The sequence below is a fragment of the Diplodia seriata genome (genome assembly GCF_021436955.1).
Source record: "Diplodia seriata strain FDS-637 chromosome Unknown scaffold_1, whole genome shotgun sequence".
NCBI lineage: Eukaryota > Fungi > Ascomycota > Dothideomycetes > Botryosphaeriales > Botryosphaeriaceae > Diplodia > Diplodia seriata.
In genome coordinates, this window is record NW_027117308.1 from 1,525,612 (window position 1) to 1,552,279 (window position 26,668).

Genomic DNA, 26,668 nt, shown 5'->3' on the forward strand with positions numbered 1-26,668 from the left:
CTGCTCTAACATCTTAGCATTCCATTGCAGGCAACCGCGCTAGCCTGACGGGCTCAAGCGTACCGCAGGCTGGTGAACAGCGCGGCAGAGAAACGACGTCGACGCAGGGGCAAAGTCTTTCCGTCGATCTATCCTACCTGCGTGGCCCCCCAAGATCAGCTTACCCCAGAGGGATGCCTATGATCGGCGACTTTGCCACGGCCGCCCACGCCGTCTCTCACTGCCTCCGTTAGGTTGAACATTCAGAGTGCCGTGTACCGAGCAAGGTGGGCGGCCGACCGGCGACGCCCAGCTTTCGACATATCAACCCCGCATTTCTTGCCACTGCCCCTTTCTGAAAGAACCACTCTCTCCATCTCCTGGGACCGCGTAGCCTCGGGCAGAAAGATGAGCAGGAGAATGGAGACAAGCCTGCTACAGCTGCTGCGCCGCCAACTGCAATTGAATACTTCCGCATACATTGTGCCGCTCAACCAAGCCCCTAAAAGCAAGACAAGTGCATGAACCCTCCATGTGAAGAACCTGCGTTAGTGTCGCAGCTCTGTGCCGTTTGACTGCTGTGACACGCATGGCACGCGAACGCCAAAAGCAAAAAATGCGTAAGCAACGTGCCCCAGCCCGTCCTCCAGCGCTGCCGGCGAGTAGAAAGCTACTCTCCGTCCCGCGTCTCCCAATCTAGCTCATTTCTTTCCCCAGCCATCCGCACGATCACCTGTCGTTCTTTTCCAGATCTCAATCCGTGCGCATATCTCCCGATTCCCACCCGTCCACCTCTTATCTTTGTGACAGTGATGCATGCACCCCATCACCACGACCGTCATCAGTCCGTCCCGCTTGACCCATCAGTCAAAGCGAATAAGAACCGTCGTGCCTGAAGATCCTCTGCGGATCTCCCAGGCCGTGAGCCCCGGTGTCCCGGCCTTTTTCCAAAAATCCAAAAGTGCAAACCCCTGGCGCAATCCTTGCCGCGAACGTAGATCAAACACGGCAGCAAGCACACAATAAGCGCTTGCACACCTTGGGATTTTCCTGCCTGGCGTATCATTTCTCTTTGTTTGCGCGACCTCTGCGGTGATTACCATACCCCGCTTCCTTCCATGCTTTCTTTGAGTAGACCGGGTTACAGGTACAGGTGATTTTGATTACCTTTTCCTTTCGATGCAACCCGCGTCCGCCTCACAGGTACTTTGCACCATTCTAATGTAGGCAATTGAATCCAATATCCGGACGCGATTGTCTCATCTACGTGCGGATATTGGATCTGTCACCTGCTGTGAACTGTGACGTTTGTGGTCAATGCAGCGTACAGGTATGTGGAAACGGATGGCGGAAGCCGTGGGGGACATGGGAGATTTTAGCACACAGAGCGCAAACTATCCACACGGAGAAGAAATCGACAAAAATTGCAGGCTCTAACAACTGGCCGAAGTTTCTGTCAAAGATGGGCGGTCAAAGGCAATTTCCTTACGTGAATCAGAAAACTCATCTAATAAAGAGAACACTATTGTCCAAAGTACTCCAAATCATCCTTCTGCATGACACCATGTAAGCATCATAGAGCGAGCACTGTTAGTGCACAAGCTCCAGTGTCAAAACCCCCCCCCCCCCCCCCCCCCCCCCCCCCCGATTCTCGCTTTGAGAAGATGTGGTCATAACGTCAGACACGCGAATGATAGCGACAATACACAAAGCAGTTCATAATATCGTCTCGGCTCGAAATCAAAAACCTCAAACAAAATACAAACGTGCGGCGAATGGGGCCGAACAAAAGCCCTCAATCATTTCGGCGACCCAATCAGGACCGCTGGGTCATCCGAAAAGCGGACTGTGGAAATGCGCCGCAACGTTTGCGGACTGCGCGGGTTGCGGTCGTCATCACCACCATTGTAATCGACACCGCCCGCCTCACTGGGAGAGCTCAAGCGCTTATTCCGCTCGCCATCGACGAACAAGTGGCCGAAGCGTTTCAAGATCCCAGACGGAGACACGCCATGCAGTCATGCGTCGCCAGTGTACCGTTTCTTGGGCGGCGACATGATCGAGTCGGCGCGGTTGCGCGCGGCCAGCGAGATCTTGCTCTCCTTGTTCTTGAGCGACTCGGCCTCGTTCTTGGCTTCTTCCTCATGCACCGCATCCTGGCCGGGATTGGCCATCTCGTACTCGAGCATCTTGATGAATTCGTAGAACAGCACCGCCATGACAGCGCCCATGGCAGGTCCGAGCCCTACGTACGGCGTCAGAAAAGTGTGCGGTCTGGCATGGGAGTTGGTTAACTTACAGTAAATCCAATGCTCTGAATCCCATTGGCCGTTCACGACGCAAGGCCCGAAGCTACGAGCCGGGTTCAGCGAACCCCCAGTGTAGTACACCCCGACCATTTCCCCGATGAAGAGGGAGAGACCGATGCCGACGGGCGCGATGAAGGTAGCCTTGTGCTTCTCCTTTGCGAGCATGAATATGGTGAAGACGAGCTCCGCCGTCAGGAAGGCCTCGATGAAGAGGCCCCGTGCTGTCGAGGTGCCATCCGAAAGGGTGGTTCGAACAGAAAAAGGGGTAGGGAAAAGGACCGACACAATGTACGAGGCGAAGATGCTGCCGACGAGTTGAGAGCATACGAGAAGGATGCCGCGCGGAATCGGGACGGCCTTTACAATCACCATAGCAAATGTGACCTAGTTGCGACAAGGTCAGCGAGTGAAAAGAAGAAGAAGGGAAAAATAATAGCTGCATTGGCATCGCTTTGTTCTGAACTTGGAGAACATTGAGACTTACAGCTGGGTTGAAAAGTCCACCCGAGATGCGGAAGAAGATCCAGACATTTACCATTAGCGAAAAGGCGAACACGAGCGCAATGTATTGCAAAGTATTAACGTCGAATCCAGTGGACTCGCCAGTGGTCGAGTTCTGGACGTTGTTCTGAGATCCGATATTTGCAACCTGCGTGCCGGAGAAGGCGAAGAACAGGAACATAAAGGTACCGACGAACTCTCCAACTGCGGCAACAAAGTCTAGATGCAATTAGCAAAGTTAGCGGCCGAACCATTGAGGGTCTTGTCTTACGGTTCTTTGCCTCCGAGTTCATCCACCAGATGAGCGGCAGCCGGACCACTTTGCCCATGTCAGAAGGCGGCCCACGGAAACCGTTGCCCCCAGAGCTGGTGGGATAGACGTAGCTGTCGTCAGAATATTGGCGTGGCACGCGAGGGTTGGTAGGCGACGGGGGACCGTGGGGCTTCTCGGCATAGGTAACGTTGCGGTAGGTCAAGGCGCCGGGGCCGGGATACTCTCTCAGTGATCGGGCACTGGCGGTACCGTTCCGGCGGAGAGGATGCTCATCATCATAGTCGTAATAGGGTCTACGCTCGGGACCATGGTAGTCAGGATAGTAGAACTCGTCCCTAAGCCTGCGCTTGCTGGGAGTGCTCCTCCATGCATGTTCATTGACACGAGGATCCGAAGGAGGGGCCCAACGTTGGATCGCATTAGGCGGACGGGGGCCGCTGAAGGAATTCTGGTGGGAGAGGACTTCCGAAGGTGACTGGATTTCGGGGATCACGGCGTTGGGGTTCAAGGAAGCTAGCTGCTCGGAGCTGGTCCGGGGAGGAGGAGACCTCAGCGGCGGCATATCCGGGAGTTCACTTGACGGGCGCTTGACAATACGCCCATCCGTGGTTTTCTCGCCATAGTAGCTCGGAAGAGGGGCTTGTGGCTCTTGGGACATGGCGTATGAAGAAAAGAGTACGTTGGCGAAAGAGGACGTCTCACTCCTGTGGCATGCATGAGGGAGAGCGGACGGGGCCTTGAGCGGTTTAAAAATGGAGCAGCGGTTCAAACAACTTCCCAGTTTGAACAGATCAGCATGATGGAGCCTTGTCCGCTCCGTCTACCCTGACCCTCCGTTTGTTCCGAATGCTCGTCTACTAGACGCGTCGTGGCTCGCTCCCTTGCGACGGTGCCGCCCCCGATCATACGAGGGCGGCGGTTTCCTTACGATCGTGACGAAAAGAGTCGAGATCTTCGGCGGCTGGGACAGGTGAATGCCTTGTTCGGAAGACGGCACAGAGGGGCGTGCCCTTCAACTGCAAGCCGTGTACCAGGGTTGTCCGGGGAAGCATAGACTGATGATGCTGATCTTCGCAAGGCCCAGTAGCGCGGGTTACGCGAGGCCGGCATGCACGGTTGAAACTCACCACTGCAGCCCCGTCACACCCTGGTCAGAGGAGCCGTCCGGCAGCCGTTACTGGCCCGCCCGGAGCCTGGAGCGGCACGTGACGCTGAGAGACAGGCACATCCATGGACTGTGTTTTCACCAGTCGGCAGCGCACTGGGCGGAGCTCGGCGGAACATGCGAGACAGGCAACGGTCGTCTCGGGATAGCAACAATGCATCGGATGACGTGCGTAGATCGTGCGGGAGTCGAAGACATCGCTGCAAATAGGTAGCCCATGACCTCATGGAGCACAGCCTCCGGGAAAGGGTCTGCTCAACTGAACTGATGCTTCTGATTTTGCGAACCGCTGCAAGGCCCAGTTTCAGCGTCCCTGAACAGAGTCTGCTGCTGGCCCCGCCGACGTAATTACACCGATGCCGACACACTGCAGCCGCCCTCGTCCCTGCAGCCCTCGTCTTTGCGGCTTCTCCAACAACCTGCGAGTCAAGCCACCGCCCGTGTGACGAAAGGACTTCCCACCTCACGTCTCCGCCTTTCGCTTTTCTCCGCCGCCAGTTGCGCGTCTGTATATCCAGCCCAGCCACCCTTCTCTTGGCCGGCACTCGTCTTCAAGCATCTGCACCATGTCCTCAACCACGAGCACCTGCTTCTCGAATTCCGAGACACCATCCTCGACATCTTCTACTTTCCCACGCAGAGCGTTGACTTCGTATTCGAGTTTCGCTCCTAGCGTTTCGATGTCTTTGATGGCTTCGTGTAGTCCTGCGCGCTCCTGTGACAGCATCTCTTTTGATTCCTCTCGAAGCGAGTTGTATTCGTCCAGTCGCGGATAGTAGATTTCCTCGAGATCTTGCTGGTCGCGCTCTGCCATGACATTTAATTCTTGCACGTGGTTGATGGTTCCCTCCACCCACGTGTTGACCACATTGCCCAGTCGCGCAAGGCGCTCCCCGTTGAGCCGTGCTTCTTCAGCGGCAAGCTGTTCGCACGCTAGCTGCTTCCTCGGATCGGTGTTTCCCGAGTCTTCCTCCTCCAGCTCCTGCGTGACACTTTGCCACCGGAAGAGGCTCTCTTCGGCAATGCTGAGTGAAAGCCGGCGGGGCCAGCGCTCCTCGGATCGGCTCTCGTAGCTGCGGCGAATGACCAATTGAGAATAGCTGTTGGTGCGTCGTAAAAGCGGACCCGGCTCGAACTGCACGTTGGTTTCAAAAAGCTCATCCAGGTCGATTCCGCGGTAGATGGACCCTGCGATCGAACCGTCGGCCGTTTCCGTTCTCGACAGCGCTGTGCCTTCATTCGTCAGGACTGCACCAAGTTCCGGTTGTTCGTCGCCAGCAGGCAGACTATCCCGACTATTAAAGACCTTGGATTGTGAATCCAGAGGCGTCTCCGACAGGACTTTTGCGAACTGCCCCTGCGACTGCTTTGGGCGATCCGTCACCGTGTCTTCGGCTGCACTCGACATGTCCATCGAGCCCCGAGGACTCGGTTCAGGAGGGTAGTTCGCGCGGTCCTCCGTAGTGCTGGTCTGACGCAGGAGACTGGTGCTTCTGTTGTTACTTGGAACGACAAGAGGGTCATTCTCGACTTTGGCCTGCTTGTGCTGATGGCTACGCAGCCCGACCACGTCCTTGAGCCGTCCTCCAATACCACTGCGAGCATCACCAAGTTTCCCTGTGGCCCTTTTGATCCGTGACTCTTTATCTTCAGGGGAGTATTTGTCAACAGAAGCTCCTGTATCTCGTTTTCGTAGCCTGAGTGGTTCTGCGGTAGACTCTCTTCGTTGAATCATGGCGGGTACCTGGTCATCCTCGTCCTTGGGCTCTTTACGATTTGCTTTGGTATCCTCATCAGGAAGTCTGCTGAACATGTTGTTGTGGTGTTTCCTCGGCTTCCCATACCACAGCCACTTCGACCGCTCTCCATGGATCAGTTGGACGAATCGTTCGATGTCAACAGTTTCCACCTCCGCAATGCCAGCCTTGTCTCTTCCACCGACAATGTCCATCACCATCTCTCCACCTTTGCCACTGAGTTCCGCGACGGTGGATTTCACAGCTTTCGGTACTGTCCAGCCTTCACCACTCGCGGTTTTGGCAGTCGTGCGGTGCAATAGCCCTAGGGTTTTGCGATCCAGGCGGCGCGTCTTCTGGAGCCTTTGGGATTTCTGGAAATAGGCTATGCCTCGTTTCGTGTTTTCGACGTCAAATACATCTTTGGCAATAGGCGCTCCGTACGCATTAAGCCGATTGCGCGCTCCTATCAGGGTACCGAGCAAGGCAGACACGGTAGTGGGACCCAAGATACCGTCGTGAGGCTCTATGTTGTAGTACTCATTTCCGATCTCAACCCACCAGTCATTTACAGCCCTCTCGGTAACGTCGCATAGCAGGCCGTCGGCGTACTCTGGTTCCAGTTTGCCAAACAGAACCAGCGCAACCTGGCATAACTTCACAAGCTCGATGACAGCTCCAGCAAGAGGGATTTTCTCACTAGTGCGATAAAGCTGCTGGAATTTGGCTTCAGTAGCGCCGCTTGGTGTGGCAAGCGTGATTCCAACCCGGCCGGAGCATCCCAATCTCTTCAGGTTCTCGTTAACGAAAAAGGACTCCCGGTGTTTCCTGACATCTCCATCCGGAACAGGTATGACGGTCAATGAGGACGGAAACACGCTTAGGTTCGTGATCATAAGGGTACCAAGAGGGGTATCTCGAGGACGCGCATGGTATTGGCTGAGCGCCTTGAAGTATATGCGGAGACGTAATGACCAGGTCTTCTCGTCGGTGGGGACGCTCAGCACTCCAGCAACTACTTTGTGGGATGGGTCGCCAGTGTAAGTGGTAATTACGAAGGTGGGATGCGTGCGGGCGCAGGCCCACTGCTCGACAATGTAGCATTCGTAGCCTTCGAGAACGCGGCGGCGGTCAAGCACGACGGTCGAGGGGTCTTCTTCCAGGTATCTGGTCAGGCGGTTAGCCGGGGCCCACTTCAGGTCTACGGGACTTGCCTGAAGGCAACGCTGTCGGTCAGAACGAAGCGCTGGTGGCCTGCCTGAACGGGGCCCCTTTGCAGTTGCTCGGCGGATTGAGCGGCCTCGGGAGCGTCGCGGCGAGCTTCTGTAGACGCGCGCGGATCCACGTCTTTCGCAGGAGGTCCGGCCTGGACCAGCACAGGTCCACTATCGCGGGGTTCGAGCTCCAGGTGGTTGCGCGGCATGATGGGCACCTCGGCGGAGGTGGAGGTTCGGGTGAGCTGGAGCTCGGCAGGACTAGGAGTGAGCACGGTGGTATTGGCTGCGCGCTCGAACGGACGCCTCCATGTTGACACGGGGGCGGACAGGCCAATGCGGGCGGAGAGATCGGCCTGGGATCTTTTCGTCGACAGTGCAGAGGCGTGGCATGCGACGTGAGGCCAGGCACGGGGCGGCGTTTCGTGATTGATGCGGCGCAACGTCACAGCCCCGGGCGGTCACAAGCTCTCGCCATTCCCCTTCAAGCGCCGCTCAACACCATGTCCTGCCGCTGAACATGGCAACGTCCCATGTGACTCCATCGCTTGCCGCTAACCACGTCGCATTAGAGCAGCCCCAGCTGCTCCTTCACGCCACTTCTCCCGCCGCCCCGCTCCGTCCCTGATCCGCGCCGCCACCAGACATCCCGCCGCCGCCATGGACACACTGAAGACCGAGCACGAGAAGCTGCAGAGGAGAGGCAACCTCAGCAAAAGCATCAATGACGTTCAGAAGACCATCGATCTGCTCGTCAAAGCCCGCGCCCAGGTCGCTGATGGTGCGCTGGTCCGCCTCCGCTCTTGGAACGCCTGACTAACATCGCCGCAGACCCGGCGTCGGCGCAGATGACGCTTGCGAAGGCACAAGCCCCAGTCAAACAGTCCTTCGAGAAGGTCAACGAAGACCTCAAGGAGGTCCATCAAGCGCTCGGCAAGTATGGGAAGGCCCTCGATAAGGTACGCCGTCGCAACAACGTCTGCCCCGAGAATGTCTAACCCGCATGCCAGAAATTCAAGGACAAGCCTCTCCCGGACGCCGGAAACGATGCCCTCTCCGCACATCCGTCCCTAGTCAACCGCGCTATAGCCATGCATCTGCTCCGCGAAGGCCAGTTCGGAGTCGCGTCGACCTTTATCGATGAATCGAAGGCTCGTCCGCCGAATCCCTCCTTGACAGCAAACAACCCCCACCCTTACACGGCTGAGCAATGGGAGAAGGCTTTCACGGGCGGTCAGATGGACAGCGGCGCACTGCAGCAGCAGTTTGCGGAAATGTACCATATTCTGCACGAGCTAAAGCAGCAGCAGAATCTCCAGCCGGCCATCGCATGGAGCCGAGAGCACAGCGCGCAGCTGGAGGCACGGGGAAGCAACCTGGAGTTTGAGCTTTGCAGATTGCAGTATGTCTGTCTATTCATGGGCCACGAACTGGACGGTTCCGTTTCCGAGCCTGACCAGGGCCCGCTGCGTGCGTGGGCCTACGCCAGGAGCGAGTTTGGCGCCTTCCAGTCTCGGTACTCCAAGGAGATACAGCAGCTTATCGGGGCCATGGCGTTTTGGGAGAACATGAACGACTCGCCCTACAAGCGGACTTTCTACAATGAGCATGCCTTTGAGGAGGTTGCCAACTCCTTCACTCGGGAATTCTGCTCGCTCCTCGGCCTTTCCGCCGACTCACCGCTGTACATTGCTGCCACTGCTGGCGCCATCGCACTCCCAACTCTGCTGAAGCTGCAGAGTATCATGCGGGAGAAAAAGACGGAATGGACGTCCCAGAACGAGCTTCCAGTAAGTCATCTGCGCCGATCACACGCAGCCCGGAATGTTGTGTAGCCTAACCTGACCAGGTCGAAATCCCCCTGCCACCCTCGTACTACTTCCATTCTATTTTCGTGTGCCCAGTATCCAAAGAACAAACCACGGACCAGAATCCTCCAATGATGATGCCCTGCGGTCACGTCATCGCCAAGGAGTCTCTCGACAGGATCAGCAAAGGTGCAAGGTTCAAGTGCCCGTACTGCCCGGGCGAGAGCCATCCCAGAGACGCGAAGAAGGTATTTATGTAGGCTGCATCACGAGGCGCTGTCGTGCGACTCTGAATGCATCGGCGTGTCGGCGTTTACGTTCAAGGCGCCTTGGGGAATTTGGAACAAGGGGTTTGAGAATGGGGACTCAAGCAAAGGCGTCTGGTAGGTTACTTTTCTTTCTTCACCATTCAGAGTTAAACAGTAATGCAAAGAGCAAATTTCTGTCCACTTTCCTCAATTATTGCTTCTTTTTCTCTCATGCCCCCACACAACAGTGAAGGTATGTGGCACGGCACGTTGTAGCCGTCAGCGGCGGTAGCCTCCTCGAGACCAAGACTTTGAACCCCTCCCTTGCATGAATCGCAGTCAGCCACGCGGAGCGGTGGAGCAGCGGGTCCTTCAGCGGTTATGCTCGCTCTCCAAATGGTCGCCTTGCAACTAGATTATCCATGTTGGTAACAAAAACCAGGCGTGGGTTTGACTCGCGTCGGACCGGTCTTGCTCCATGATATGTGGGGGGAAAAGAGGTGAGGATGCGAGTCCAGCCACTGCTACAATATGCATACCACCAATGACTGACGTACCGGCCTTTTCCTGACCAGCAATATCCCAGTTCCCGGATAGAGCCGCGCCTCCCGCCATTCCTGAGTTCTGGGCGTACGTCCGTGACGTCGCGTTTTCCAGCCCTCCAGCCTCCGAGATCTAACCGGGGATCCCTTGGGAAACGTGAAACACCAAAGGGAAAAGACAGACGAATCCTTGGCCAACTGCGATCAACGGATTCACCGATCAATGGCCAGGCCCTCGTTCTCCAACCCTCGGTAAAAACTCGACTCTGGTACGGCGGAGGCGGTGGCGAGCGCTGGTAACGGCGTCCTGGATCAACGGCACTTGCAGGGTTAACACCCGGTACTTCTATACGAGACCCTGATGCGCTCTACGTATTACGACACGCTGGCAGCCGTACGCGATCCGGAGGCCGAGTCAGCCACCTCTTCCAACTCACCACCTACTGCGCCGGATTTGCATTGTCGCAAGGCAACCGCCGGCCTTTTCCTCGACATCGCATGAGCAACAGGCAGCTGCCGCTGCTGCCTGGAGGCCCTCCACAATATAAATCCGCCCAACTGCAATTCCCAAATTGTTTCTTCTCTTTTCTCTACACTTACCAGCTAGGGTGATCGTGATCAAGTAGACGACCCACCTGCCCGATGTTTCTGCATCTGCACAGCGCGGTTACCTTCCGGCATGAAAACAGCTTCTGGCGTTTTCTCTGCGGCCTAATTTTTGATGATGAAATGGCGGGATTGAAAACTCGCTTGGGCGGGGTGGTTTGGCCATGTCGAATTTCTTTTCGTTGACGCTGCCCGCCTTGCGCGGGAGGTTGAGGAAGAGGAAAAGGGCGTTGGTAAGGAGCGGTCTCATGTAGTAATGTAGGGCGAAGGTCTCCCGGGCATGTAATATGCGATGGTAGCATACATAATAGTGTAGACGCAAGTTTTCTCTCTCGCAGCCGATCAATCGTTCTTTGCGGCATTTGCGAAAATGTCACCCCTGTCACTCGTAATCGTGATGGTTGGGACTGCTGGTATCCAACTTGATTGAATTTATTACCTGATCCAGACGTCACAACTTGATGTTGATGTTGTACGCATCCAAAGCCAGCGCCACACCGCTGAGAACACTCATATACGCCACTAACACAGCCATCGACTGCATCTGGGTGACCCTCAGTGTCGGAATGGTCAGATTGACTAGTCCAGTCAGCAGATTCGCGATCAAGAAAATCGCCAATCCATTCCTGTTGAACGCTTTCAGGACTCTGCTTGTCGCCTCCTGCGCCATCTTGCTCTCTTCGCTCTGCGTCTTTGCCGAATAAATGCCGGGGAACAAGAGCGTCTCAATGGCGCAAAACAAGGCGAGTTGACCGCAGTTGAAAGCCGACACCCAGAGAAAGTACGGAAGGTTGGCGAGGCGGCGCGAGACGCGTAGGTTGAGGCCATAGTAGCCGGTGGAGAAAATGTACAGGGAGCTCCAGACTATGGCCCAGAAAAGAAGACGACCGAAAGCAGAACGCTTGAGGATGCCGTAGAGTTGGTTTGTCTGAGGGAGCGAGGCGAAGGAAATGCGAAGGGGATTGAAGCGTACGCGGCGGAGTTCACCGTGGAGTTCGTTCAAAGATCTTTGCGCAAGCTTCAGGCAGTTCTTGCGCAGATTAGTCCCACGTCGAGAGGTACGACCGCGATTGCTGTCGGACTCGATGACGGGCGTCTCATCTGCGCTGATATCTCTGGGTAGGATGTACATCCCGGTGGCGCGTCCGGCAAGGAAAATAGCAAGGTATCCAAAGAAGGAGAAGATCCCCTCCCGATTCTGGTTGAAGAGGTTCGTCCGAGGAGCCGCCACTATGAAAGCCGTAAGGTCCGTGAAATCCAGTGCACCCTCATACGTAACGCCGAGCATGATTGATAAGGCCGTGAAGGATGGAAGTATCGCAAATGCAGATTCGAAGAGCGCCAGGAACGGAGGCAAGAATCCCAGAGTAAAGAAGAAATTCCAGTGCACACCGTATTCCGTCACATGTTCGGCATAGTCAAGGCCCTTGACGGTCCACAGGCGGATCAACCCGAGAACAAGGAGAGGTATAGAGTGCTTCGTTGAGGCGTAAAGGCGAGTGGTCAATGGCAAGGATTTACCGGTGGCTTGTTGCTTGAGGATTGCACGCGCGGAGACGACGCCGCCAGAGAAGACGAATGAGCCAACTCCCAGATCCATCAGAGATGTGCCCCAGTTCTCGACCTTGCCGAAGCGCCGAGGAAATACTTTGAAATCAACTGCCAGGATGGCAGCACATGTCACAATCATCATTGCGCCCCTCCATGCTGTTACAAACGGCTTCTGGGGAAGCGGGTCCTTTGTAGGCGCAATGTCTCTCGACGGCGAAGGGACGCGAGGGTGGCTGTGCGTACTCGGGGGAGCGGATGTGAAGGCGGCGAATGCGGCATGAGCAATCAAAAGAGCATTGAGCAGTAGCGGCGACCAAGAATAAAGCGTGGTCGCGAGGAGGATGGCGATACAGTTGAGGAGGATGTCGGTTGCGCAAGCGGCAACGGTGTAAGGGGCGAAGAAGTTCTGTCGCGCTTGCAAGACAGACCAGAGGAGAAGCGCTGACTGCAGATGGAATCAGCTTGGAATCTGAGGGCTTCTGGATCAAGCGCACCGGCGCAACGAGGGTCACAAGGTTGATTTCGGAGACGGTGCCTCCAAGAAGGTTGGAGACGAAGGCCTCCTTCGCAGCCTTGTCGTGGACCATTGTGTGGGAAAAAGACGGGAGCAGTGACAGAAGACTGCTTCACATGACTTGAGAGAGGGCAGGACTCTAACGAGTTGGCGCGGTAGGCGAAAAAGGCGAGAAAGAGTGAGGGCGTTCAAGCTGGCCTCTTCCTGAAATGTCAGGCACCCGACTCGGCAGAGCTCCACAGCTCGAACGCTCGATCAGCGCCGATCAGCTGGGGGCGCGTAAGCGTGAGCGCGACGCGCGACTGGTCGGAAAAGACATTCACCGACCACGGCAGCTGCGGACGTCGAGCTTTCCCTTGCCTCCACTGCACCTTCTCATCTCTTCGAGACAAGCCCGTCATCCGCCTCTGTTTGATCACATCTTAAAGCTGACTGCCCGCGCACTTGAGCCGTGACCTATCACGACGGGCGGTCGCGCTTCCTGACGCCCCCAACAGCGCACACGAAAATGCGCATGGCCCTGGACCATGTTTGTGCGACGGCCGCACCCACTCTGGGTCGGACATGGCGCCCTTCTATATGCATCGCTCTGCAGGAACCCGCCACACAGATTGTCGAGCATGCGCTCTGGTCGTCCGCGTGTCAGAGCGCCATAAGGCGGAGGAGCGCTCCCCAGCAACCCCTCCTACCCTACCAATTTAAGAGAAAAATAAAAGACATGGCTACGCCTTGGAAGCTGACGCCCGCATTTGTTTCCTACGTCGCTTTATTTTCGTGAAATGTCGTACTTAAGCGCAGTTCCCCAGTGCCCGACAGCCCGGTCACTGGAACTCCGTGTTTTCTGCAAGGCTGAGGCTCTACCACCCATCTACCACACCGCGGGAAGGTGCGCTGCTGCTGCATGTACGCTGGCTGTATGATTGCAGCGAATCATGGCAGTGCAGCACAAGAGCTTGGGCAGGCAAGATGCGACCAAGGACCAGTTCGCTGTGGTCTGGGAGCTGTTCGAGGGTAAGGCTGCTGCTGCCGGCGCTGCTGGCGGTCGAGTGATGTGCATTTCGTCACTGCCGTTGGGTTTGCGAACCCACGGCGCCCTCGACCCTTCCTCCGATCTCCCCGCGATCGAGCCGCCCTACCGGCCTGCCTTCTCGCAACCTCGCTCTACCGACCAGCTCCATTCGTTTTTCACGCTCGTTTCCTACTACCAGCGGGCTGCTCCTTTGCTCGCAAACCAACATTACTTCTCACGCTTCACTTCGCTTGAAGCGCCGGCGGCGGGAACCATGCCGGGCCCGCTGAGGGAGCGCGATCCCAACGCGCACGCGTACGCGTCAAGACGCTCTTCCATTCAGTTCCTCGATAGTCTTCGACCCAAGTCGTATCTCTCTCATCAGCGTCTCGCCGAGCACGACCTTTCATCCGCCGATGAGTCCGAGGAAAACACCGACCCGCACTTCATGATCAGCACCAGTGCGTCTGCTTCACGCAGCTCCACCTCGGCCGCACAGCCACCCGCCAACCCTAGGCCCCGCCGCACTCCGACTCCCCACACGCTTCTAACTTTGGCCGCATTTGGCTCAAAGCAATCGAGCGGCGAACACGCAGAGGACGTCGCCCGCCCGGTCGCAGACACGAGCCGCACCCCCGCTCCTTCTCCAGAGTGTCCTTCTCAGGTGAGACCAAGATCTTCACCTAATGGTGCGGCTTGCTGAACTCTACATAGCCCACAGACTCGCAGTCCGTTCATGTAGCTTCGTTGAAGTCCCCACTTGACAAGCCGTTGCCGATCCGCCCTGTCGCTCATGTAGTGAGCACAAGCCCTTACAAGGAGGGTCGCACGCTCATCGACGCATCTGAAAAGCCTCTTAGTCGTTCGCTGGGCACGTCTTCTGGGGACTACTGGCCAACTCTTTCTCCCACTCAGCCCGCAACACCAGGCACTCATTCTGACCCTATGCCACCCGAATCGAGTCGTATACCCATGAACAGCCGAACCCCCGCTTCCCCTGGTAAGCAGCGGCCTACGATCAAGATGGTGGCTCAAACGAGCAATGAGAACATCTTGCCGAGTAGTGGCCGTACAGAAAAGATCTCAAACCCCCTGCCTCCGAGAGCATCCAACCCGGGCGCGAAGCCTCCGTTGAACCGGTCCACCTCGCCACCCAAGAGCTTCAATCCAAAGAGCAACTCAGCCGATCACACCGCTGGATCCTCTCTCCCTCAGCCGAGGCCTAAGCTGGTTGACATTCCTTCCCCGAAATCCAGGCCCGGACGGAGACCTCCGGTTACCAACGCCGGTGCCATTCCTCGTCCGCGTGGCAACCCTCGCCCCAGTGGCCCAACGCAAGCCAACAACACGCGCCAAACATTCCATCAGCCGTACTCGGACCACCCTGGCGGATATTCTCGCATGGATACTCCGAATTCAGGCTCCCCTGAGCTTCGGCCTGCTAGTGGCGGCATGGGACTTCCTCGCTCTCCCGTCAACCACCAGGAGAATGTAAAGCGCAAGAAAAGTGCCATACCCGTCCCATCCCGCAACGCCTCTCCACATTCGATGCCTTCTGGTCCCGCGGTCTTCACTCTGAAGGCCAAAGTATCCACGCCTTCCTCTCTGGGTGGCAAATCACTGTCCACCATTGAAAGCGCCGACACTGGAAGGATCGAGCAGGACATGGATACGAGCACAGTCATGAGGCGCGGCCCGCAGCGCCGACCTACTCTCAGCGGGACTGTCAGAGAGTATAAGCATCTCAGTGCTGACACTGATGCCGACCCTACGACCCTGTCTGCACAAACCGAGACCACAGTTTCACGGCCTTCGAGTCGGACAGAGAGCTTGATTTGGGTAGAGACTGAGAACAATGAGGGCATTCGTACGAAGCGTCTTTCCTGTGGTGGATCTAGTGGATTGATGTCTAACTATGGACCCACGCTGACGATTTCTCCAGACGCCGACGAACTGATCATGGGACGCAAAACAACGCCCTCGCCTCCTGTTCCTCCAGTCAGTTCTGCGTCTGCTAGGTCATCGGGACAGAGGTCTCGCGACCTGCACCGGCGGGCCGTTACCAACGAGCACCGTAAGGCCTCTGGTCAAAGCGATGCGAGCAGCGGTATGCGTGCTAAGTCGAGAACTGCAGCTCCTGCAAAGACACTGCGTCATCGAAGCAGCGCGGACTCGATTCAGGCTGAGAATTTCACGGTCAGATCTGCGACCGAGCAGAAGCACTACAGTTCTGATTCTTTTCCCCAGCTCGATAATGAGTCAGTCCACCTACCCACTCCAGGACAAGCAGATGAGAACATCCCAGACGACAATGAGAGACTTGCTGCAGTATCTCAGACCCTTGCTATGCTTGAAGGTGGCCACAGGAAGGGCGCCGAGAACCCTCAATTCAAGCAAGACGCTGCGCTCGCTATGGCCTACGTGGACAAAGCTCACAAGTCTCCGACCAGTGCCCACTATAGCGATGTGTTCAGGAGTAGTCAGGCTCACCATAGCAGTGGTGGCTTGGTTCGTTCCGACTCCGGCCATAGCACCGTCAGCAGCAAGTGTGTCACCAGCCTCACACGGGGTGCTGCGAACATGAAACGTTCATCATCGGTTATTTCCATAGCCTCATCACGCCCGCCAATTCCAGCCAAAGACTACAGGCCTACTTCAAGGGCTCCATCCAAAGATCCCTCGATTCAAAGGCGCGAATCATCTGGACGGGGTGGTACGGCTGGCTTGCGAAGCCCTTATGGTCTCGTAAATGGTTACAGCGCAACCCCATCGAACATCCCTCAGCCTTCGAACGGCCGTGGCTCATCTGCACGCCTAGGCTCGGGTCAGGCTATGACCGATACGTCCCAGTCCGTATCTGGGGAGAAGCGGTCCGTGTCCAAGGCCAAGCTTACCATGTCTGGCTTCCGTGGCTTTTTCCACAAGAGGAGTGATCTCAGAATCTCAGGCAAGACAGGCGATAAGAAGAAGCGCTCCAACACAAAGGTCAGCTCGACTGGGAGCCCAATGCCCGAGTTGGGAAAGAGGTCTGGAAACAGAGTCGCCAAAACGCCCTCGTGCCGACGCAGCCCTGGTCGTTCCGGAACACTGACGAAGACTTGTCACAAACACCCTGCTGAGTGCTTGGCCGCGTCGCCGCCTCCAGAGATAGCACAGGAGTCTGAACTGACTCAGACCACCGCCCTGGCAATGCGCGTCACTACGATGGCCCGAGAGCAAGAGGATGACTCCAAGAAGCACCAGTTGCTCTCTGTGGCAACAGCTATGCTTGGTGCCATCGATAGCGCAAAGCATGCAAAGATCGCCGCTGAGCAGGCTGCACAAGCTGCTCGCGAGGCGAGCATGCACCAAGAAATGACCCGGCAAAGCCTCATCGCCATCAACAAGATCCTCACCAATTCGCATGGACTCATGAACACTCTTTCCTGTTCTCGCAACAGTCTACGCCAGAGGAGCTCACGCCCCTCTACTATTGTGCAGTGATCTCTTCTGGCCTCGGGCACGCTCATCGATACTCCAGTTCCAGGCCTTACTATGGCCTTCCATCGCTCCCTCGATTAGGGCTTTCCAACCATATCAAGTCTGGTGCTATAGACTGATACCTTTATGAGTTGTTGTTCCTCGCGGACCAGCAACATCCTGTCTCGAATGTGGTCAACATACAAAGCCACAGGCTTCCTTTTAACGGCTTTCTGCAGCTACAGCCGCTCTTTATCCCATACAGTGGAGAATTCGTGTTCTTGTTTGGTAACTCTCCTTCCCTTGAACATTTGGGAAGCCGCCCTTGGGCTTCCACCTCACTTGGTTTGTTTTTTCTAATTCGTGCGGGAGCTATAGTCTTTCTCTTTCTGGGGATGATAATGCGTGGGGAATTTTTTCTATAGGCGTGCACTCGCTGCATTTTTCTTTCTCGACACTTCAACTTACTTGTCAACCAAAGACGGGAGATTTTCTTTGTGTGGAATTATCGGCGGCTATCAGATGAGAGGTGGAAGGAACGGCAACGACGGGATGAATAATGAAGCGGTTGCTCTTCTCATGAGAGGTGGCTTTGCGTGTACTATATTCAGTAGGTGATTTAAAAATGGAAACGAAAATCGAGCAAACTGGATGCGGGGTTCAACTCGCGATAGGTGCCAAGCAGAGTAAGTGATATTCTCGGAACCTCGCGACCCTTGTGAATGCATGTAAGCGGGAAGGAGAAGTAACATCACTTTTGATTACTGAACTTCGACCCTTCGTCACACCTGCTTCTTTAGCAATGGACCAACGGTGGGAGAAGGTAGAGAAAGTGAGCACAGGAAAGGAAAACTCGCAAAGGCGGGTCCACGACCTGAACGGCAAGAATTGTTCACCATCAGCCGTGTCTTCGGGAAGAAGTCCGACGCAATTTAGTACATGCAATGTGACTGCCCTGCTTAGGCGAGAGTACTGTGGCCAAAGGCAATGGGGTCTGGATGGTTCCTGCTGCGCGCTTTTCCGACGGATTTACCTATGCACACAAATCCGACGAGGCTTGTGACCGTTTCCCACACCTGAAATTAAGCTTCACTTCCTGGACGACCTCTGTATTTTCACAGCCAAAGCATATGGCGTAAAAGTGCGGGAATAACGACGCCGACTCTGACTAGCTAGCACCGTATACACAGTAGAAACAGTATTAACAGAACGTAGAAAACAGACTTCTGTCGATCTCCTCCATCCTGGTGGTTTTCCGATGCTAGCGCATCGTATACACGTGGTGTGTGCCAGAGAAAAGGAACGACACGCACTTCTCGACTTCGGCATGAGCCGCCTCCGTGAATGAAATAGGCGAAATAGGCGGCTGTAGTGAGCCGCGTGAGCAATAGAGTAAAGTGGCGGGCGGGCAGTATTCTGACCTGCCTATTTGGGATCCGGCAGGAAAAACGGTACCTGGAAGCCTGTGAGTGGAGGCTGTGCCCGGAGTCCCCCTCGGCGTGCAATGCCCCGGCTGACGAGCGCCCTGGGCAGCGGAAAGGGAGGAAAGGGGGCAGGATGTGGCCATGTTACCGGCCAATACCGCACCTCGGGAGATGCCAGAGCATTCCGCGAGAGGCCTGGAGCGCTACACGGACAGTGTGCTTCTGAGGCAAATTGTTGAGCGATGGACGTTGATTAGCAGTTCGCAACAAGGGTACTGGGCGCGGGGGCGGAGCGGAAGTCCGCCATGGGCTAAGCACCAATCGCCGCCCCCTCAAGCTGTTGCCAAGCAATGTGGGAGCAACCCTTAAAAGAAGGTCGGGTTATTACTTTCCTACACGAGCAGGAACCGGTACAGAAAACTGGCGCGTGGCTAGTCGGTGGCGTCCGGGGAACACGCAGAAAGGAGCTTGCCAAGATGTCCGAATTGGGAAAGTGTTTTACGGCAGTCTTCTTCTCCGGGCTGCCGATTGTCGGGTGCGGCTGGCGGTATTTCGGGACTGGACGTATGATGCCGCCACCGCAGTCAGCCCCTCAGAGTCAGTTGCTCCACTCGCCAGCGTTTACGGATGTCTCGGCCGGGTGTGGTTTTGCACCAAGACACCAGTTTACTTGGCAGTAGCGGAAGGACTACGGCGGCACCGAGGCCCGCGGGCCCGCCAGCGGGCCGAGCAGCAAGTGAGTACGAGCGGGGAGGAGCATTCACCGCAGCCGACCCGCTGCTGAAACTACGGCATTACGCCACAGAAGATTGAATAAGCATCGGCGGCTTGGCAGCTTTCTTCATGCAGGCAAAGACCAGATAAGCTCGTACCCGGGTGGGGCAACCCCAGATCGCATTCTGACTAATTCGGCAAAGATCGCCTAATGGAGGTGCGGAGATGCGACTGCAAACATATGGTGGTTGGTGGAACCATCCTTGACCGTGCGGACATATGACCTGGCTTGCATACGTCCGGCGGCATGCAACCCATGACAAGACTAGCATCATACGATTTGAAAATGCATGCTTCTCACCGCGGCAACGGCCGAGAAGCGCTGGGTGTGATGATTAGGACATGATTACAGTCATGGAACCGAGCGTGAGCTGTTCACGGTGGAAACAGTGTCAAGACAATCTAACACTAATTGGCTGGTGCATCAGAAGGGAGGACGACACCATGAAAAGTCAAGAGATACGGCGTTTGTGCGCCCCCACCATTACCCGCACTGTGAAACAGCTGCTAGCAGCATCCTACCGCTGCTTGGCCACCGGTCCGCATGGCTAAACAACAAGCGTACTTCGGCGTAATCCTAAAGGTGTCCTAAGATCGAGGTCCCTCCACTGTAGTGGGAAGCAAACTTGCCAGCGCTTGGGGGATCATCAAGCGCTCCCATTGAAGGATAATTATCTCATAGAAAGGGAAAAGCCATTCATGTAATTCGCGCAGGTGGGGTTGGGCCAAGTAACGCCATCTTCAAGTGTTTGAAAATCATGGCTGGCCAAGAGGTTCTAAGATACGAGCTACTCCCACGGCTGGCACCCGGGACGAAGCGAACTCGCCACAACTTACGACCGTGTATGCCGCTCTGAGATAGCCCACCCACTGACGGCATTGACTTGGCTTTGGCCTAGGTGTACTTGGCATCGCAAGTGCACACGGAAACTACTACAGCATGATACGAGACTTGGTGGACGACTGTCTTGGTATGGGGTTTAAAAGGACGCTCGAAAGCACTGAATCCAAGGACTATCTCAGATCAACAGTTCAGCTCATTTCACCGAATCTGCGATCCTACCTCCGATTTCCACAATGAAGTTCATCTACGCTGCTCTGACCGCTGCCCTGGCGGGTCTCGCCTCTGCGCAGACTCTCAACATCCCTACCCGCTCTGGAAACATTATCTCTCTTTCCGAGCCGAGCACCATCTCCGGCTCCAAGGACTATGGAAACCAGGAGTTCGACCGCGGCAGGGAGTGCGACACCGATGCCGACACCGGCAGCGACAGCGCCGTCTTCATCTTGAAGAACGGCGCCAGCATCTCCAACGTCATCATCGGCAAGAACCAGCTCGAGGGTATCCACTGCGAGGGTGCCTGCACGCTCACCAACGTTTGGTTCCGTGACGTCTGCGAGGGTGAGTTGAAAGCGGAGGGGACACAGCCGAGAGGTTTGCTTTTCGCTGACAAGTGTTCGAACAACCAGACGCCATCTCCGCCCTCGGCACCGGAAACGTCCTGATCCAGGGCGGCGGCGCGCAGGAGGCCAAGGACAAGGTCGTCCAGCACAACGGCCGCGGCACCGTCACCATCAAGAACTTCACCGTCGTCAACGTTGGCAAGCTGTACCGCAGCTGTGGCGACTGCACCGCCAACGGCGGCCCCCGCAACGTCGTCGTCGATGGCGTTCGCACGAACGGCGTGACCTCTGACCTTGTTGGCATCAACTCCAACTTCGGCGACAGTAAGTGGTGTCCTCTTTCCCTTCCCACTATTCCCTTTGGTATGGCATGCGGCTAATCACACACCTGTCCAACAGCTGCCACCATCAGCAACTCATGCGGCAAGTCCAAGAAGGTCTGCCAGGAGTACAAGGGCGTCGTCAAGGGCGATGGCAAGAGCGAGAAGGTGTCCACCACGGCCAACTGTAAGGGTGCTCAGGGCGGGCTTTCTGCTCTCCCTTCTTGCTAGATCATCTCGCCGGATGGGAGAAAAATGAGCTTGGGACAGGGGGAACTTCGCTTACATGATCGACCTGCGGGACCTATGCTCAACACCTTGTAATCTGTCTCGCAGTGAGAACGGCTGTCTCAGCGGATGGAGAATGGGAATTAGCGCATGGGTCCGACTTCCGTAAATACTTGACGTTCGTTGTAAATAAAATCATCCCGCAGAAGAAACTCCCATCGCGATGAAAGCATGATTGATCTCTGTCTGTTTTCATTAGACCACAACTACTGATGAGGCACGGCACCAAAACGCCTCCACAGGGAGGGAGACTGCTCCAGAGGCACGCTGTCCATTGTAGGTTTGATGACCAATCATTGCTCGATAGCTAGGGCTGTTCAAGTGATACATAGTAGCATACATCAGGCACTGTAACCCCTTCGCCACAAGAAATCACTTCGGTTACTAACACGCCAACTTACAGCCTCCAGTTCTTAACTTTAAAAGGCCATAACGGTTCATGGCTATTTCTCAAGGCCTTGCGCTCGTGTGGGGCAACCAATTGTGTGAGTTCGTGGTCCGTCTAGAACCGGAACTGCTGAGCATGTTGCGGAGGGTCGAGGATGTCGGGAGGAGCAGTGCAGTTGCACCAAGAGGTGTGGTCGCATCCCTCGCTGTTCAAGTACCATTAGTCTAGTCAGCCTTCGCGTAGATGCTTCTATAAGAGCGTACCATGGGGTGATCCAGGCCTTGGTGCGATCGTCAATGCACTGGCGGAAATAGTGGCAAGAGCCGCAGGCTTCGTTAGAGAAGTCCTTGTTGCAGTTTGGCGCATCCGGATTGGCGAGAGGAGATGCACTGACCGCAAGAGCGGTGGAGAGAAGGGCGCAAGCGAGGCTGATGAAGCGCATGATTGAGATGTCTTGTGAGTGCAGATGGACCTTTCAGAGCATTCGTTTGCTTGTGACGAAAGGAGACTTCAGCACTTGACCAGCCTGCTCTTTATACCTCTCGAACTTTCCCCTGGGCTGACTTGAGAACGTACAACATGAGAAAGGAAGAGGCTGCACTGGACGAACGCGGGGAAGCGGAGGTAGTACGCATTCCACGCTTGGAGACCATGTGGAGCCAAAGTCCGGAGATGTAGCATTAGAATTGGCGCACAATTGCGACTGTAGCTGCATAGGATTGCATTTCCAAGCTCATTGCGGATGAGGTGTAACGGTGAATGCTCGTTTGGAGGGAGCTACGGCGGCCCATTGGATGATGCGGAATATTGGATGTGAAAAAGCGCTGCGTGCGTGGCGGCTGAAGATCCAGTGAGCGCATAAGCCGGATATGCGTCTGCTCCGTCAGTCAAGAGTTTGCTGCTGTATCACAGGCAGCAGAAGACCTGTCCCTTGCGATGAACGATGTGCCAAGCAGCAGCAAACAAGGGCAGCCGTGTCAGAGAACGGGATCCCGCCAGTTCTGGCAGCAAGGGCGCGAACTGTCATGCGGATTGGTGTAGCAGGTCCTTGCAGGACCTGAGGATTTGAATTGATGGTGGTGAGCGAAGAGGGGAGGGAGAGTGGTTGGCAGCGCGGCGGTAGTGCAGTGGGCCGACCATGCTAGATCCAGTTTAGCGTGGTTGGCGGGTACCTGGCAGTCGCGCACCGGCCAGGCGGCACGTCACACTCGTCTCTCCACGCCGTTCCAGCCGCATTCGCTTGCCATCATGTCCTCTTTGCAACAACACAAGTCATGGTCCAGACACGCGCCGGCAGGTCCAAGCTAACTGAGCAGTCCGCGAGCGCCAATGGCGCCTCCACCGAGCCAACACCGCCCCGCGACGACACACGCCCCCAGCCTGACACGGCCATGCACGAGAGACGAGACATCACCCGACCGGCCTCCACCTTCAACGGCCGCCTCGAGCAATTCCACTACCCCGACAGTGAGGCCACCAGTCCGGGGAAAACCGCGTCTCCGCAACCAACAAGCTCCTCCAGACCCGCGCTGAAGCGGGCCAGGACCACTCCAGGTCTCACCACCCGCGCCAAGGACGTGGCTGCGCAATCTCCCGCGAAAAAGCGATGTGCGTCCAGCAAATATGCACCGCCGTCCCACTACGCCCACCTCAAGCCGCTGACGGACATCCTCGAGCCGAAGCTGATCTGTGTCTTCGTCGGGTTTAACCCGGGCGTGCGGACTGCGACCGCCGGCCATGCATATGCCCACCCGTCAAACCTGTTTTGGAAGTTGCTGCACTCATCGGGCTTGACCGATCGACTGTGCCGTCCGGAAGAGGACGTGGATCTGCCGCGCTTGTACTCGATGGGGAACACCAACCTTGTGTCGCGTCCAAGCAAGAATGAGGCCGAGCTTTCCAAGCAAGAACAGGCCGCCGGCACGCCAATCCTTGAGGCGAAGATCCGGGAGTACAAACCCGAGGCCGTGTGCATCGTGGGAAAGGGCATATGGGAATCCATATGGCGATGGCGCTACGGCCGCAACCCTTCCAAAGCTGAGTTTAAGTACGGCTGGCAAGACGAGAAGGAAAACATCGGGAAGCCCGAGAGCGGGAGCGCAGCGGACGATAAGAAAGATGATGTCTGGCAAGGCGCGCGTGTTTATGTTGCCACGGCTACCAGTGGACTGGCGGCCTCCACCACGCCAGCCGAAAAAGAAGCAATTTGGAGACCGTTCGGACAGTGGGTCAAGCAAAGACGAGAAGAGCGCTCCACGGCATCGTCATCGAGCTGAAGCATAGTGGTTGCTGTGATACCACTCCCGTCACCACAATCCCCTGAGCTAACGCCATATGGGCCAATGCCGAGCCCATTATCGAATGAACTCATCGCGATCTGGATTACCCAGCTCTCAAAAAGCAGGTTTATCTTATCGCGGTGGCTCCGGCTGCGTCTTCTCTGTGCTGTGCGGCGTCTTCGTGTATACAATAGTGCCGCGCCCCACTTCGTGTCGCGGGCAACGAAGGTTACGGTAGCTGCAGTCATGGGACCTTGCGCGAGGCGGCTCCCCATGCAAGGCACGAGAAATGCCGGAAGGATCCAGTTGCTCGGGCGCCCCCTCCTGCATCGTATGAGCGCACCAAACAATCGGAGATCTGCTGTAGTTCGCATCAGCGGACGCGCCCGACGGTCCGCTCCAGTGAGTAATAGAAATGCCGATTGACATTACCGAATACGGAAGGAGAGGTGGGCCCACCGCGCGGATAATGTTGTGAAAGTGACTAGTGCAACGGCACACAGGAAGCAATGGACCTCACTGTCGCGACTTTCTCAGTCTTTGCTTCTTTACTCCATATGTGCCATGCTGTCTTCACCCATTCTCATGCACGAGATTGTCCAAATGATAGATCGCGAAATAGTCATGCTGCATTGTGTATAGCGTCGTCGTTAAATATGTGCAGAGAATAATTTTCAGGATTCCCAACGTAAAACCGTGCCGTTTGACAAAACCCAGGACGCCAATATGCAAGTCCTTCCGGGTATATGCGCCATTACCAGAACCTCCAGCATGCATGCATCCAAGAGCAGAACACCCCCCTCCCAATGTTGAACGCCGACGCAGAGAGATGATGGAAGAAGCAAGACGCCGATGGTAAGAAGACGCCCTTTATCCACCCAGAGTAGCCCTCCCACTCTCTCTTCAACTCCTCGTGAGACAAAAATTTAATACAACCGTGCAAAAAGACATTCATCGTTACTGCTTCTTACTCCTCGCAATCCTCAATGTCGACCTGCTTGGACCGGGAGCCGGCCCGGACGACCTTGGGCACCAGCACACGCAGCAAGCCCTGGCCCAGGCGGGCGCGGATGGCGGACGCGTCCACGTCGGTCGGGAAGGTGAAGGTGCGCTGGTAGTGGCCGACGCGGCGCTCGCTCAGCCACTCGCGCACGAGCGGCTTCGACGGCTGCGCCTCGAGCGACGGCGCCGCCATCTTGACGTCTTCGTCCTCTTCCTTCTGCTGCTGCTGCTGCTCGTCCACGGCCATGTTGTCCTCGCTGCAGGTGCTGCTCGCCGACGTGCTGGGCCTGCGAGGCTTGCCGTTCCCGACGCGGATCGGGCGCAGCAGACCCCACTCCATCTCGAGGTCGACCTTTTCGATCTTGGCGTCGATGGAGAGGGTGCGGCGGTCGATCCAGTCGAGGCGCACGGCGCCGCGGTCGGCGACGCCGGGCAGCTCGCCCTCGAGGTAGAAGGCGCTCTCCGTCTCGCGCACGTCGAAGTCGGGGGCCAGCGCGTCGCGGCGCCGGCTGCGCAGCCGCTGCTGGATGGCGACGGCCGGCGCGCCGCAGGGCTGAGGGCCGGGGGACGCTTTCTTTGCCGGCGCAGACGTGGTGGTGGTCGTCAGGGGTTGCTGTTGCTGCTTCTGCTGGTGCATGCCGATGTCCTTGAGCATTGCTGCCACAAGGCTGCGGCGCAGCTGCGCGGCCTGTTGCGCTTGCTGGGGGGAGATGAGGTTGGTTCCCTTCACGGCTTGCTGCTTGTGGTTCTGGGTTGCAGTGGCGCAGGCAGTGGGGCTAGGGGTGGCGGTGCTGCCGCGGTGGTGGTGGTGGTGGGAGGAGAGGCGCGCCATCGTGTTGGTGGTGGAGGCCGGGAGGGGCAGGGTTGCGTGAACTTGAGCCGTCTTGGGTGGTTGGGCGCCGCGGCGGACGTTCTTGTAGGAGAGTGGTGACTTAGGGGTGCTCGTGCGGAGCTGGAGAGAGGTGGTGTGCCTGGCGGGAGTGGGTGGAGGGGAGCAGGCGGCACAAGAGCTCGGTGGCGATAGATTTATTGCCGTTTTGGGTAAGAGTGGCCTCGGGTCCAAGCGGCGGGGTCCTTCGGCTTGATGAAGCGGGTCGGGTGAAATTGATGAGAGGGTGAGAGGTTAGATTGCAGAAAGGTGCGGTGCGGGCCGGTTGATTTGAAGACGGCGGGAAAAGCAAGTGCAAGTGCTTGGGTGCCGAGTGCCAGTGCTTGGTGGTGGTCCTTATAGGGAACGGGTGGGCTCACTGATCAGAGTTGCGAATCCAGGCGCATGGTCTGACGTCTGATGTGCTGCACTCCACGCTGCGCTCTCCCGTCAAACAAGCCATCCTCGCTCCGTTCCCGTCTACTCCGCACGCGGGTAATGGGCGTTTGGGCGTGTGGGCGAGGCCGGGTGGCTGATGGCGTGAGAAGCGAGGAACAGACCAACGGCGTGACACGACTCAGTGGCAGGGGCATCAAGGGTCTCGCGCCCACGGACCAGCCCGGCCAACGTCCAGAAGCTTGGCCCCAATCGCCACGGCGATGCGCGAGAGCGAAGGCAGCCAGTTCTGCAATGCGTGCGCACGCGGCGCGGGGCAGGCCATGCCGCAACTCTGCGCTGGATCGCATCGCCAAAAGATCACGGCACCGCGACGTCAGTTCGTCCTTTCGTTTCGTTTTGGGCGCCCCCCCGGCCCAGCAGGCAGTCCCTTTCCTCCAGACTTGGGCTTCCCCACCCCGCCGCTGCGGCAGGCCTCCGCAGCATCAAGCGAGCGAACGCTACTCTTCTTGGCAAGCCAGAGGCTGCGCATCTCACCCTACGCCTTGCATCTGGTGGGCGTCATAACAATGGAGAGAGCCGTGACGTGACTTGTCACCCCGTCTCAACA

At 56.7% G+C, this 26,668-nt stretch overlaps 8 protein-coding genes across 8 annotated transcripts; 4 read left to right on the forward strand and 4 right to left on the reverse strand.

Moving 5' to 3' along the window:
* Window positions 1-1,997: 1,997 nt before the first annotated feature.
* On the reverse strand, window positions 1,998-3,721 carry SLS55_000457 (uncharacterized protein; the record flags this gene model as incomplete). The annotated part of the gene is made up of 4 exons (XM_066771968.1): window positions 1,998-2,224; window positions 2,279-2,672; window positions 2,773-3,008; window positions 3,061-3,721. 4 exons carry the CDS (start codon window positions 3,719-3,721, stop codon window positions 1,998-2,000), a joined length of 1,518 nt encoding a protein of 505 aa, XP_066637247.1.
* A 970-nt stretch (window positions 3,722-4,691) lies between these two features.
* Window positions 4,692-7,387, reverse strand: SLS55_000458 (uncharacterized protein; the record flags this gene model as incomplete). The annotated part of the gene is made up of 2 exons (XM_066771969.1): window positions 4,692-7,131; window positions 7,170-7,387. The coding sequence occupies 2 exons, from the start codon at window positions 7,385-7,387 to the stop codon at window positions 4,692-4,694; spliced, it is 2,658 nt and encodes an 885-aa protein (XP_066637248.1).
* A 451-nt stretch (window positions 7,388-7,838) lies between these two features.
* SLS55_000459 (uncharacterized protein) lies at window positions 7,839-9,246 on the forward strand (the record flags this gene model as incomplete). The annotated part of the gene is made up of 4 exons (XM_066771970.1): window positions 7,839-7,959; window positions 8,010-8,137; window positions 8,189-8,968; window positions 9,028-9,246. 4 exons carry the CDS (start codon window positions 7,839-7,841, stop codon window positions 9,244-9,246), a joined length of 1,248 nt encoding a protein of 415 aa, XP_066637249.1.
* Window positions 9,247-10,833: 1,587 nt separating this feature from the next.
* GWT1 (Glucosaminyl phosphatidylinositol (GlcN-PI) nositol acylation protein) lies at window positions 10,834-12,520 on the reverse strand (the record flags this gene model as incomplete). Its single annotated transcript, XM_066771971.1, has 2 exons — window positions 10,834-12,378; window positions 12,428-12,520. 2 exons carry the CDS (start codon window positions 12,518-12,520, stop codon window positions 10,834-10,836), a joined length of 1,638 nt encoding a protein of 545 aa, XP_066637250.1.
* Window positions 12,521-13,872: 1,352 nt separating this feature from the next.
* SLS55_000461 (uncharacterized protein) lies at window positions 13,873-16,939 on the forward strand (the record flags this gene model as incomplete). The annotated part of the gene is made up of 2 exons (XM_066771972.1): window positions 13,873-13,876; window positions 14,256-16,939. The coding sequence occupies 2 exons, from the start codon at window positions 13,873-13,875 to the stop codon at window positions 16,937-16,939; spliced, it is 2,688 nt and encodes an 895-aa protein (XP_066637251.1).
* Window positions 16,940-20,190: 3,251 nt separating this feature from the next.
* On the forward strand, window positions 20,191-21,068 carry SLS55_000462 (uncharacterized protein; the record flags this gene model as incomplete). The annotated part of the gene is made up of 3 exons (XM_066771973.1): window positions 20,191-20,515; window positions 20,569-20,841; window positions 20,917-21,068. 3 exons carry the CDS (start codon window positions 20,191-20,193, stop codon window positions 21,066-21,068), a joined length of 750 nt encoding a protein of 249 aa, XP_066637252.1.
* A 1,719-nt stretch (window positions 21,069-22,787) lies between these two features.
* Window positions 22,788-23,789, forward strand: thp1 (uracil DNA N-glycosylase Thp1; the record flags this gene model as incomplete). Its single annotated transcript, XM_066771974.1, has 1 exon — window positions 22,788-23,789. The coding sequence occupies one exon, from the start codon at window positions 22,788-22,790 to the stop codon at window positions 23,787-23,789; it is 1,002 nt and encodes a 333-aa protein (XP_066637253.1).
* A 970-nt stretch (window positions 23,790-24,759) lies between these two features.
* Window positions 24,760-25,449, reverse strand: SLS55_000464 (uncharacterized protein; the record flags this gene model as incomplete). The annotated part of the gene is made up of 1 exon (XM_066771975.1): window positions 24,760-25,449. One exon carries the CDS (start codon window positions 25,447-25,449, stop codon window positions 24,760-24,762), a length of 690 nt encoding a protein of 229 aa, XP_066637254.1.
* Window positions 25,450-26,668: the final 1,219 nt, after the last annotated feature.